Raw genomic sequence first — 12,656 nt, 5'->3', positions numbered from 1 at the left:
CTCTCTGTAGTAGTTGTTGACTTTACTGTCACTATGAAATCTAATTAAGCTTCTGAGCTTTTTCTTCCCCTCAGTCACATTTTTTATTGTTGTTATAAACCTCTGCCTCTACGTTAGACTTTTGCAGTTCTGTGGAGTTTTCCTTTTTTTTTTTTCTTTTCTCTTTTTTAATTTTAATTTTTTAAACCTATTATTATCTGTTCTACATTTATTCCTTTCTGTGCTTTTCCTACTGTTCTTTTCCCCTTGCAGTTAATCTTTAATGTATATAAATCTTCTTTTATCTACTTCTGTGCAACACTGAGTATCTATTCTTTCTTTCTTTCTTTCTTTCCTTTCCTCTCAACATATTTGTCAGCTTTATTTTCGTTGCTTATTCACCACTTGGCACCATGCTTTAGGTTTTGTGTTTTTTTTTTTCATGCTTTAGTTTTGTTTTCCAGTTTGTGCTTTAGTAAGTTTTGTTCTTAACTGGTAGATATAATTTTTGGTTTCCTTTGTTCACCAATCTATTGTACTTTGTTTTTGTTGGATTGTTTTGATTTTGCTTATGGGTGTATATGTGTATGTGTATAGTCAGTCACACTTTTTATTGTTGCTATAAACCTCTGCCCCTATGTTGGGCTTTTGCAGTTCTACGGAGTTTTCTTTTTTTCTCTCTTTTTTAAAATTTTAATTTTTAATCTTTTTAAACCTATTATATTTTTTATACATGTATTCCTTTGCTTGCTTTCCTACTGTTCTCTTCCCCTTGCAGTTAATCTTTAAGTATATAAATCTTCATCTACCTCTATTTAACTTTGCATAACTAGTCTTTCTTTACTTTCTTTCCTTTCCTCTCAACACATTTGTTAGTATGGTTTTCATTGCTTTATTCCCCACTTGGCACCTTGCTTTAGTTTTGGTTTCCAGTTTGTGCTTTAGTTAGTTTTGTTCTTAACTGGTAAATATAATTTTTGATTTCCTTTCTTCACCAGGTCAATATACTGTACTACATTTTATTTGGACTATTTTGACTTTGCTTATGGGTGTATACATATATGTGTATATTCCATTATTTTAATTATTATTTGCCTGATTTTCAACTGTCATTTGTCTGGGGTTCATCTCTGGTTTCTTGTTTTGGGGCATTTGTTTTAATCTCACTTAATGCCATAACAAACCGCTTGTGGAATCTTCATTCCTGACCAGAGATCAAGCCCTGAGCCTTTGGAGTGGGTGCATTGACTCCAAGACCCTAGACTACCAGAGAACTAACACTAGGGAGTATCAAATAGTAAGAACTCACACAAACGAAACTACCTGGATACCAGACCCAGCATCACCCAACCACCAATAGCACCCTGTGCAGGACACCTCATCTAAACAACAAACAAAACAAAAATACAAACCCAATCATCAGCAGACAGGATTACCATCTCAGTCAGCCTTGCCCATCAGAGGAAAAACAAACAGAAACTCAGCACAAATCTCACCCTATAGGAAGCTTACACAAACTACTGGATCGACCTTAGGAGGACAGAAACCAAAAGGAAAAAAGAATTCAACCTCAAAGCCTGGGAAAAGGAGACTTCCAACATAATAAGTTAAAAAAAAATAATGAATGGGCAGAGAAATACTGCACAAATGAAGGAACAAATGAGAAACACAGAAGTCCAAATAAATAAAGAGGAAACAGGCAAACTACCTGAAAAAGAGTTCAGAATAATGATAGTAAAGATGATCAAAAACCTTGAAAACAAAATGGAGAAAATGAAAGAATCAATTAACAAAGACCTAGAAAAATTAAAGAATAAACATACAGAGACAAACAACACAATTACTGAAATTAAAAATACTCTGGAAGGAATCAATAGCAGAATATCTGAAGCAGAAGAATGAATCAGTGAGCTAGAAGATAAAATGGTGGAAATAACTTTTGAAGAGCAGAAAAAGTAAAAATAATGAAAAGAACTGAGGATAGTCTCAGAGACCTCTGGGATAATATAAAATGCTCCAACATTCGAATTATAGGAGTCCCAGAAGAAGAAGAGAAAAAGAAAGGTATGAGAAAAATTTTGAAGACATTATAGTTGAAAATTCCCCCAACATGGAAAAGGAAATACTCAATCAAGTCCAAGAGGCACAAAAAGTCCCATACAGGATAAACCCAAGGAGAAGCACGCCAAGACACATACTAATCAAACTAACAAAGACTAAACACAAAGAAAGAATATTAAAGGTAGTGAGGGATAAGCAACAAGTAACATACAAGGGAAACCCCATACACTTAACAGCTGATCTTTCAGCAGAAACTCTGCAGGCGAGAAGGGAAGGGCAGGATATCTTTAAAGTACTGAAAGGGAAAAATCTACAATCAAGATTACTGTACCCAGCAAGGATCTCATTCAAAATTGATGGAGAAATAAAAAGCTTTTCAGACAAGCAAAAGTTAAGAGAATTCAGGAGCAACAAACCAGCTTTACAATAAATGTTAAAGGGGCTTACATAGTCAAGAAATACAAGAGAAGAAAAAAGATCTACAAAATCAACCCCAAACAATTAAGAAAATGGCAATAGGAACATAAATATCAATAATTACTTTAAATGTAAATGGATTAAATGCTCCAACCAAAAGACACAGACTGGCTAAATGGATACAAAAACAAGACCCATATATATGCTCTCTACCAGAAACCCACTTCAGACCTAAAGACACATATAGATTTAAAGTGAGAGGATGGAAAAATATATTCCATGCAAATGGGAAGCAAAATAAAGCTGGAATAGCAATACTCATAATCAGACAAAATAGACCTTAAAATAAAGAAGATTACAAGAGATAAGGCAGGACACTACATAATGATCAAGGGATCAATCCAAGAGGAAGACATAACAATCGTAAATATCTATGCACCCAACATAGGAGCACCTCAATACATAAGACAAACACTAACAGACATAAAAGGAGAAACTGACAGTAACACAATAATAGTAGGAGACTTTAACACCCCACTCACACCAATGGACAGATCATCAAAGCAGAAAATTAATAAGGAAACACAAGTCTTAAATGATACATTAGATGAGATGGATCTCATTGATATCTTCAGGACATCCCATCCAAAAGCAGAATATACCTTCTTCTCAAGTGCACATGGAACATTCTCCAGGATTGACTACATCTTGGGTCATGATTCAAACCTCAGTAAATTTAAGAAAATTGAAATCTTATCAACCATCTTCACCAACCACACTGCTATGAGACTAGATATCAACTACAAGAAAAAACTTGTAAGAAACACAAACACATGGAGATTAAATATTACGTTTATAAAAAACCAACAGGTTACTGAAGAAATCAAAAAGAAATAAAAAAAATTCTAGAAACAAATGACAAAGAAAACATGACAACTCAAAACCTATGGGATGCAGCAAAAGCAGTTCTATGAGGGAAGTTTATTGCAATACAATCCTACCTCAAGAAACAAGAAAAACATTGAATAGACAACCTAATTTTACACCTCAGACAACTGGAAAAAGAAGAACAAAAACACCCAAAATTAGCAGAAGGAAAGAAATCATAAAGATCAGAGAAGAAATAACTGAAAAAGAAAATGTCCAACTCTTTGCAACCCTGTGAACCACAGCACGCCAGGTCCCCCTGTGCATCACCAACTCCCAGAGTCCACCCAGACCCATGTCCTTGGAGTCAGTGATGCCATCCAACCATCTCATCCAGTCATCCCCTTCTCCCACCTTCAACCCTTCCCAGCATCAGGGTCTTTTCCAATGAGTCAGCTCTTCTCATCAGGTGGCCAAAGTATTGGAGTTTCAGCTTCAGCATCAGTCATTCCAATGAACACCCAGGGCTGATCTCCTTCAGGATGGACTGGTTGGATCTCCTTGCAGTCCAAAGGACTCTCAAGAGTCTTCTCCAACACCACAGTTCAAAAGCATCAATTCTTCTGCACTCAGCTTTCTTTATAGTCCAATTCTCACATCCATACATGACCAATGGAAAAACCATAGCCTAGACTAGATGGGCCTTTGTTGGCAAAGTTATGTCTCTGCTTTTCAATATGCTGTCTAGGTTGGTCGTAACTTCCCTTCCAAGGAATAAGCGTCTTTTAATTTCATGGCTGCAATTACTGTTTGCAGTGATTTGGAGCCCAGAGAAATAAAGTCAGCCACTGTTTCCCCATCTATTTGCCATGAAGTGATGGGACCAGATGCCATAATCTTTGTTTCCTGAATGTTGAGCTTTAAGCCAACTTTTTCACTCTCCTCTTTCACTTTCATCAAGAGGCTCTTTAGTTCTTCCTCAATTTCTGCCATAAGGGTGGTGTCATCTGCATATCTGAGGTTATTGATATTTCTCCCAGCAATCTTGATTCCAGCTTGTGCATCCTCCAGCCCAGCATTTCTCATGATGTACTCTGCATAGAAGTTAAATAAGCAGGGTGACAATATACAGCCTTGATGTACTCCTTTTCCTATTTGGAACCAGTCTCTTGTTCCGTGTCCAGTTATAACTGTTGATTCCTGACCTGCATACAGGTTTCACAAGAGGCAGGTCAGGTACGGTCTGGAATTCCCATCTCTTTCAGAATTTTCCACAGTTTGTTGTGATCCACACAGTCAAAGGCTTTGGCATAGTCAACAAAGCAGAAATAGATGTTTTCCTTGAACTCTCTTGCTTTTTCAATGATCCAGCGGATGGTGGCAATTTGATCTCTGGTTCCTCTGCCTTTTCTAAAACGAGCTTGAACATCTGGAAGTTCATGGTTCACGTATTGCTGAAGCCTGGCTTGGAGAATTTTGAGCATTAGTTTACTAGCTGTGAGATGAGTGCAATTGTGTGGCAGTTTGAGCATTCTTTGGCATTGCCTTTCTTTGGGATTGGAATGAAAACTGACCTTTTCCAGTCCTGTGGCCACTGCTGAGTCTTCCAAATTTGCTGGCATATTGAATGCAGCACTTTCACAGCACCATCTTTCAGGATTTGAAATAGCTCAACTGGAATTACATCACCTCCACTAGCTTTGTTCGAAGTGATGTTTTCTAAGGCCCACTTGACTTCACATTCTGGGATGTCTGGCTCTAGGTGAGTGATCACACCATCGTGATTATCCAGGTTGTGAAGATCTTTTTTGTACAGTTTTTCTGTGTATTCTTGCCACCTCTTCTTAATATCTTCTGCTTCTGTTAGGTTTCAACCATTTCTGTCCTTTATTGAGCCCATCTTTGCATAAAATGTTCCCTTGGTATCTCTCATTTTCTTGAAGAGATCTATAGATTTCCCACTCTACTGTTCTCCTCTATTTCTTTGAATTGATCGCTAAGGAAGGCTTTCTTATCTCTCCTTGCTATTCTTTGGAACTCTGCATCAAATGGGTATATCACTCATCTCACACACTAGTAAAGTAATGCTCAAAATTCTCCAAGCTAGGCCTCAACAGTACGTGAACCGTGAACTTCCAGATGTTCAAGCTGGATTTAGAAAAGGCAGAGGAACCAGAGATCAACCAGAGATCAGTTGCCACCATCCGCTGGATCATCAAAAAAGCAAGAGGGCTCCAGAAAAACATAAATAAATGCTTTATTGACTATGCCAAAGCCTATGACTGTGTGGATCACAACAAACTGTGGAAAATTCTGAAAGAGATGGGCATACCAGATCACCTGACCTGCCTCTTGAGAAACCTGTATGCATGCCAGGAAGCAACAGTTAGAACTGGACATGGAACAATAGACTGGTTCCAAATAGAAAAAGGAGTATGTCAAGGCTGTGTATTGTCACCCTGCTTATTTAACTTATATGCAGAGTACATCATGAGAAACACTGGGCTGGAAGAAGCACAAGCTGGAATCAAGATTGCTGGGAGAAATATCAATAACCTCAGATATGCAGATGACACCACCCTTATGGCAGAAAGTGAAGAAGAACTAAAGAGCCTCGTGATGAAAGTGAAAGAGGAGAGTGAAAAAGTTGGTTTAAAGCTCAACATTCAGAAAGCTAAGATCATGGCATCCGGTCCATCACTTCAGGGCAAATAGATGGGGAGACAGTGTCAGACATTATTTTCTTGGGCTCCAAAATCACTGCAGATGGTGATTGCAGCCATGAAATTAAAAGATGCTTACTCCTTGGAAGAAAAGTTATGACCAACCTAGACAGCATGTTAAAAAGCAGAGACCAACAAAGGTCCATCTAGTCAAGGCTATGGTTTTTCCAGTGGTCATGTATGGATGTGGAGTTGGACTATAAAGAACGCTGAGCGCCGAAGAATTGATGCTTTTGAACTGTGGTGTTGGAGAAGACTCTTGAGAGTCCTTTGGACTGCAAGGAGATCCAACTAGTCCATCCTAAAGGAAATCAGTCCTGGGTGTTCATTGGAAAGACTGATGTTGAAGCTGAAACTCCAATACTTTGGCCACCTGATGAGAAGAGCTGACTCACTGGAAAAGACCCTGATGCTGGGAAAGATTGAGGGCAGGAGGAGAAGGGGACGACAGAGGATGAGATGGTTGGATGGCATCACCAAGTCAATGGACATGGGTTTGGGTGGACTCTGGGAGTTGGTGATGGACAGGGAGGCTTGGCGTGCTGTGCTTCATGGGGTTGCGAAGAGTCAGACACGACTGAGCGACCAAACTGAACTGACTGATTGTGAACAAGTATATGGCAATAAAATGGTTAACCTCAAAGCAATGGACAGATTCTTAGAAAAGTTCAATCTTCCAAGACCGAACCAGGATGAAATAGAAATTATGAACAACCCAATTACAAGCACTGAAATTGAAGCTGTGATTAAAAAAAAAATCTCACAAAAAAACAAAAGCCCAGGACCAGATGGCTTCACAGGAGAATTCTATCAAACATTTAGAAAAGAGCTAATGTGTATCCTTCTAAAACTCTTTCAAAAAATTGCAGAGGAAGGAATACTTCCAAAGTCATTCTACAAGGCCAGCATCACTCTGATACCAAAACCAGACAAAAAAAAATACAAAAAAAGAAAAGTACAGGCCAATATCACTGATGAACATAGATACAAAAATCCTCAATAAAATCTTAGCAAACAGAATTCAGCAACACATCAAAAAGCTCATATACCATGATCAAGTTGGGTTTATTCCAAGGATGCAAGGATTCTTCAATATACACAAATCAATCAATGTGATACACCATATTAACAAATTGAAAGATAAAAACCATATGATAATCTCAGTAGATGCAGAAAAAGGCTTTGACAGAATTCAGCAACCATTTATGATTATCTTCAAAAACTGGGCACAGACGGAATCTACCTCAACACAGTAAAGGCCATATATGATAAGCCTACAGCAAACATTATTCTCAATGGTGAAAAACTGAAAGCATTCCCCCTAAGATCAGGAACAAGACAAGGGTGTCCACTTTCACCACTATTACTCAACATAGTTCTGGAAGTCCTAGCTACAGCAATCAGAGAAGAAAAAGAAATGAAAGTAATTCAGGTCAGAAAAGAAGAAGTAAATCTCTCACTGTTTGCAGATGACATGATACTGTACATAGAAAACCCTAAAGATACTATCAGAAAATTACTAGAGCTAATCACTGAATTTAGCAAAGTTGCAAGATACAAAATCAATACACAGAAATCACTTGCATTTCTATATACTACCAATGAAAAATCAGAAAGAGAAATTAAGGAATCAATTCCATTCAACACTGTAACAAAAAGAATTAAATATCTAGGAATAAACTTACCTAAGGAGACACAAGAACTGTACACAGAGAGTTATAAGATACTGATGAAAGAAATCAAAGATGACATAAACAGATGGAGAGATACTCCATGTTCCTGGGTATGAAGAATCAATATTGTGAAAATGACTATCCTACCATACGCAATCTACAGATTCAATGCAATCCCTATCAAATTATCGGTGACATTTTTCACAGAACTAGAACAAAAATTTCACAATTCATATGGAAACACGAAAGACCCCAAATAGCCAAAGCAGTCTTGAGGAAGAATGGAGCTGGAGGAATCAACCTGCCTGCCTTCAGACTATACTACAAAGCTACAGTCATCAGGACAGTGTGGTGCTGGCACAGAAACAGAAATACACACCAATGGAACAGCATAGAAAGCCCAGAAACAAACTCGTGCATCTATGGGTACCTTATTTTTTACAAAGGAGGCAAGAATATATAATAGGGCAAAGACAGCCTCTTCAATCAATGGTGCTGGGAAAACTGGACAGCTACGTGTAAAAGAATGAAATTAAAACACTACCTAACACCATGCACAGAGATAAACTAAAAATGAATTAAAGATCTAAATGTAAGACCAGAAACTATAAAACTCTTAGAGGAAAACATAGGCAGAACACTCGATGACATTAATCAAAGCAAGATCCTCTATGACCCACCTCCTAGAGTAATGGAAATAAAAACAAAAGTAAACAAGTGGGACCTGATTAAATTTAAAAACTTTCACACAGCAAAGGAAACTATAAGCAAGCTGAAAAGACAACCCTCAGAATGGGAGAAAATAATAGCAAATGAAACAACTGACAAAGGATTAATTTCCAAAATACACAAGCAGCTCATACAACTCAATACCAGAAAAACAAACAACCCAATCAAAAAGTGAGAAAAAGATCTAAACAGACATTTCTCCAAGGATATACAGATGGCTAACAAACACATGAAAAGATGCTCAACACTGTTCATTATTAGAGAAATGCAAATCAAAACCACAATGAGATATCACCTCACACCAGTCAGAATGGCCATCATGAAAAAGTCTACAAACAATAAATGCTGGAGAGGGTGTGCAGAAAAGGGAACACTCTTGCACTGTTGGTGGGAATGTAAATTGATACAGCCACTATGGAAGATGGTATGAAGATTCCTTTAAACACTAGGAATAAAACCACCATATAACCCAGCAATCCCACTCCTAGGCATATACCCTGAGGAAACCAAAATTGAAAGAGACACATGTATCCCACTGTTCACTGCAGCACTATTTACAACGGCTAGAACATGGAAGCAACCTAGAAGTCCATCGACAGATGAATGGATAAAGAAGTTGTGGTACATATACACAATGGAATATTAAAAAGGAATACTTTTGCATCAGTTCCTAATGAGGTGGATGAACCTAGAACCTATTATACAGAGTGAAGTAAGTCAGAAAAAGAAAAATAAATGTTGTATTCTAACGCATATATATGGAATCTAGAAAAATGGGACTGAAGAATTTACTTACAGAGCAGCAATGGAGAAACAGATATAGATAATAGACTTATGAGGAGAGGGGAGGAGAGGGTGAGATGTATGAAAAGAGTAACATGGAAACTTACATTACCGTGTGTAAAATAGATAGCCACGGGAATTTGCTGTGTGGCTCAGGAAACTCAAACAGGGGCTCTGTGTCAACCTAGAGGGGTGGGATGGGCAGGCAGACGGGAGGGAGGTTCAAAAGGGAGGGGATGTAGGTATACCTATGGCTGATTCATGTTGAGGTTTGACAGAAAACAACAGAATTCTGTAAAGTAATTATCCTTCAATAAAAAATAAATAAGTTAGGGAAAAAAAGAACTGAGCTGAAACTGGAACTGACAGTTAAGAGAGTTTGTGGTCTGAGTCTTGTTTTGAAACATTTCAGAAAACAAAATAAAACAAACAAAAAACGTGCTTAGTCTTTTAGGTTGTATCATTATCCTTCGAGGCTTCCCTGGTGGCTCAGATGGTAAGGAATTTGCCTGCAATGCCTGAGACCCAGGTTTGATCCCTGGGTGGGGAAGATCCCCTGGAGAAAGGAATGGCTACCCATTCCAGTATTTTTGCCTGGAGAATCCCCAAGGATATAAGAGTCTGGCAGGCTACAGTCCATGGGGTCACAAAGAGTCGGACACAACTGAACAACTTTCACTTACTTATTGCCCTCCAGGAAATAAAATTTAAAAAACATTATGCTGTTACAAACTAACTTTTTTTTTTTTTTGAGCCAGAGGGAAATATTGTTTACTACACACATGAATTTACTAAGCACATAAGACGGATAATAAGCAAAAGGAGTCCATTAAATACAGATAAATCTCAAAAATAAACACCAACTGGACAATGTGATACCAAGGTAAAAAAAATGATTTGATACATACCTGAATTACTTCATAAAGATGTACCTGAACACTCCCTAACAAAAGAAGATACTTTTTTGTACTGTCATGTTGCATTAGTTCTAAGTGAATATTATTCTTCTCATCATCTTGACGTCTGGGAACCTTAACACAAAATACATATGAAAAGAAGCAATACATTTTCAGTCTGAATTTCAGACATAATTTCTGAATAAAAACACCCATAAGATATACTTTTTGAAGCACCCATATTTTGAAACACCCATTTCAAGTACCATGGACAGAGGAGACTGGCGCCTTACAGACCCATGGGGTTGCAAACAGTTGGCACGACTGAGCGACTGAGCAGACATGTTGTTAACTATCGTCACCATCCTATTCATCAGATCCCAAGGACTTAGTCATCTAATAACTGGAAGTTTGCACCTTTTGATTACCTTCATTCCTTTTGCTCACCCCCAAACCCCACCTCTAGCAACCACCAATCAGTTCTCTATGAGTTCATTTCCCTTTTTTTTTCCGGCTGTGCTACCTGGCTTGTAAGATCTTAGTTCCCTGATCAGAGGTTGAATCCACACCCTGGGCAGTGAAAGCACAGGGTTCTAACCACTTGGCCATCATGGAATTCCCTCATTTTTTTGGACTGCACATATAAATGATAACACAGTGTTTGTCTTTCCCTGACTTGTTTTACTTAGCATAGTGCCCTCAAAATCCATCCATGTTGCTGCAAACAGCAGCAAACATTTATTTATTTATTTTGGCTGGGTCTTCACTGCTGCATGAGGCCATTCTCTAGTTGAGGAGAGCACAGGTTACTCGCTAGTTGTAGTGTGAGGGCTTCCCGCTGCAGAAGCAGCAGTGGCTGCTTCTCTTGTTGCAGAGCATGGGCTCTAGGTGCGCGGGCTTCAACAGCTGCGGTACATGGGCTCAGCTGCTACATGAGCACGTAGGATCTTCTCAGACCACGGATCAAACACATGTTTGATCCTGCACTGGCAGGTGTATTTTTAACCACTGGACCACCAGGAAGTCTCAGATGTATAATATATAAAGTACAGGTGTACAATATAGTGATTCATAATTTTTAAGGGTTGTCCTTCATTTATAGTTCTATAAAATATCTGCTGTCTTCTCCATGTGTACAATATACACAATATATATACAACATTTTTTTTTTCATTTATTAGTTGGAGGCTAATTACTTTACAATATTGTAGTGGGGTTTGTCATACATTGACATGAATCAGCCATGGATTTACATGTGTTCCCCATCCTGATCCCCCCTCCCACCTCCCTCTCTACCCAAACCCTCTGAGTCTTCCCAGTGCACCAGGCCCGAGCATTTGTCTCATGCATCCAACCTGGGTTGGTGATCTGTTTCACTATAGATAATATACATGTTTTGATGCTGTTCTCTTGAAACATCCCACCCTCGCCTTCTCCCACAGAGTCGAAAAGTCTGTTCTGTACATCTGTGTCTCTTTTTCTGTTTTGCATATAGGGTTATCGTTACCATCTTTCTAAATTCCATATATATGTGTTAGTATGCTGTAATGTTCTTATCTTTCTGGCTTACTTCACTCTGTATAATGGGCTCCAGTTTCATCCATCTCATTAGAACTGATTCAAATGAATTCTTTTTAATGGCTGAGTAATATTCCATGGTGTATATGTACCACAGCTTCCTTATCCATTCATCTGCTGATGGGCATCTAGGTTGCTTCCATGTCCTGGCTATTATAAACAGTGCTGCGATGAACATTGGGGTGCACTGTCTCTTTCAGATCTGGTTTCCTCAGTGTGTATGCCCAGAAGTGGGATTGCTGGGTCATATGGCAGTTCTATTTCCAGTTTTGTAAGAAATCTCCACACTGTTCTCCATAGCGGCTGTACTAGTTTGCATTCCCACCAACAGTGTAAGAGGGTTCCCTTTTCTCCACACCCTCTCCAGAATTTATTGCTTGTAGATTTTTGGATACCAGCCATCCTGACTGGTGTGTAATGGTACCTCATTGAGGTTTTGATTTGCATTACTCTGATGATGAGTGATGTTGAGCATCTTTTCATGTGTTTGTTAGCTATCTGTATGTCTTCTTGGAGAAATGTTTGTTTAGTTCTTTGGCCCATTTTTTGATTGGGTCATTTATTTTTCTGGAATTGAGCTTCGGGAGTTGCTTGTATATTTTTGAGATTAATCCTTTGTTGCTTCATTTGCTATTATTTTCTCCCATTCTGAAGGCTGTCTTTTCACCTTGCTTATAGTTTCCTTTGTTGTGTATAAGCTTTTAAGTTTCTTTAGGTCCCATTTGTTTATTTTTGCTTTTATTTCCAATATTCTGGGAGGTGGGTCATAGAGGATCCTGCTGTGATTTATGTCAGAGAGTGTTTTGCCTATGTTCTCCTCTAGGAGTTTTATAGTTTCTGGTCTTACATTTAGATCTTTAATCCATTTTGAGTTTATTTTTGTGTATGGTGTTAGAAAGTGTTCTAGTTTCATTCTTTTACAAGTGGTTGACCAGTTTTTCCCAGCACCA

The 12,656-nt window shown here is 38.3% G+C and overlaps 1 protein-coding gene across 1 annotated transcript in view; it reads right to left on the bottom strand.

Annotated features, from left to right (window-relative positions):
* C2CD6 (C2 calcium dependent domain containing 6) overlaps positions 1–12,656 on the bottom strand; it is a 137,977-nt gene that overhangs the window by 105,806 nt on the left and 19,515 nt on the right. Inside the window, exon 5 of the mRNA XM_043445794.1 lies at positions 10,141–10,263. Coding sequence (XP_043301729.1) covers positions 10,141–10,263 — 123 coding nt within the window. The remainder of the gene's footprint in view (positions 1–10,140; positions 10,264–12,656) is intronic.

Source organism: Cervus canadensis, chromosome 24, assembly GCF_019320065.1.
Source record: "Cervus canadensis isolate Bull #8, Minnesota chromosome 24, ASM1932006v1, whole genome shotgun sequence".
NCBI lineage: Eukaryota > Metazoa > Chordata > Mammalia > Artiodactyla > Cervidae > Cervus > Cervus canadensis.
The sequence above is the reverse complement of the archived record's forward strand: the minus strand, read 5'-3'. Positions and strand labels throughout refer to the sequence as shown.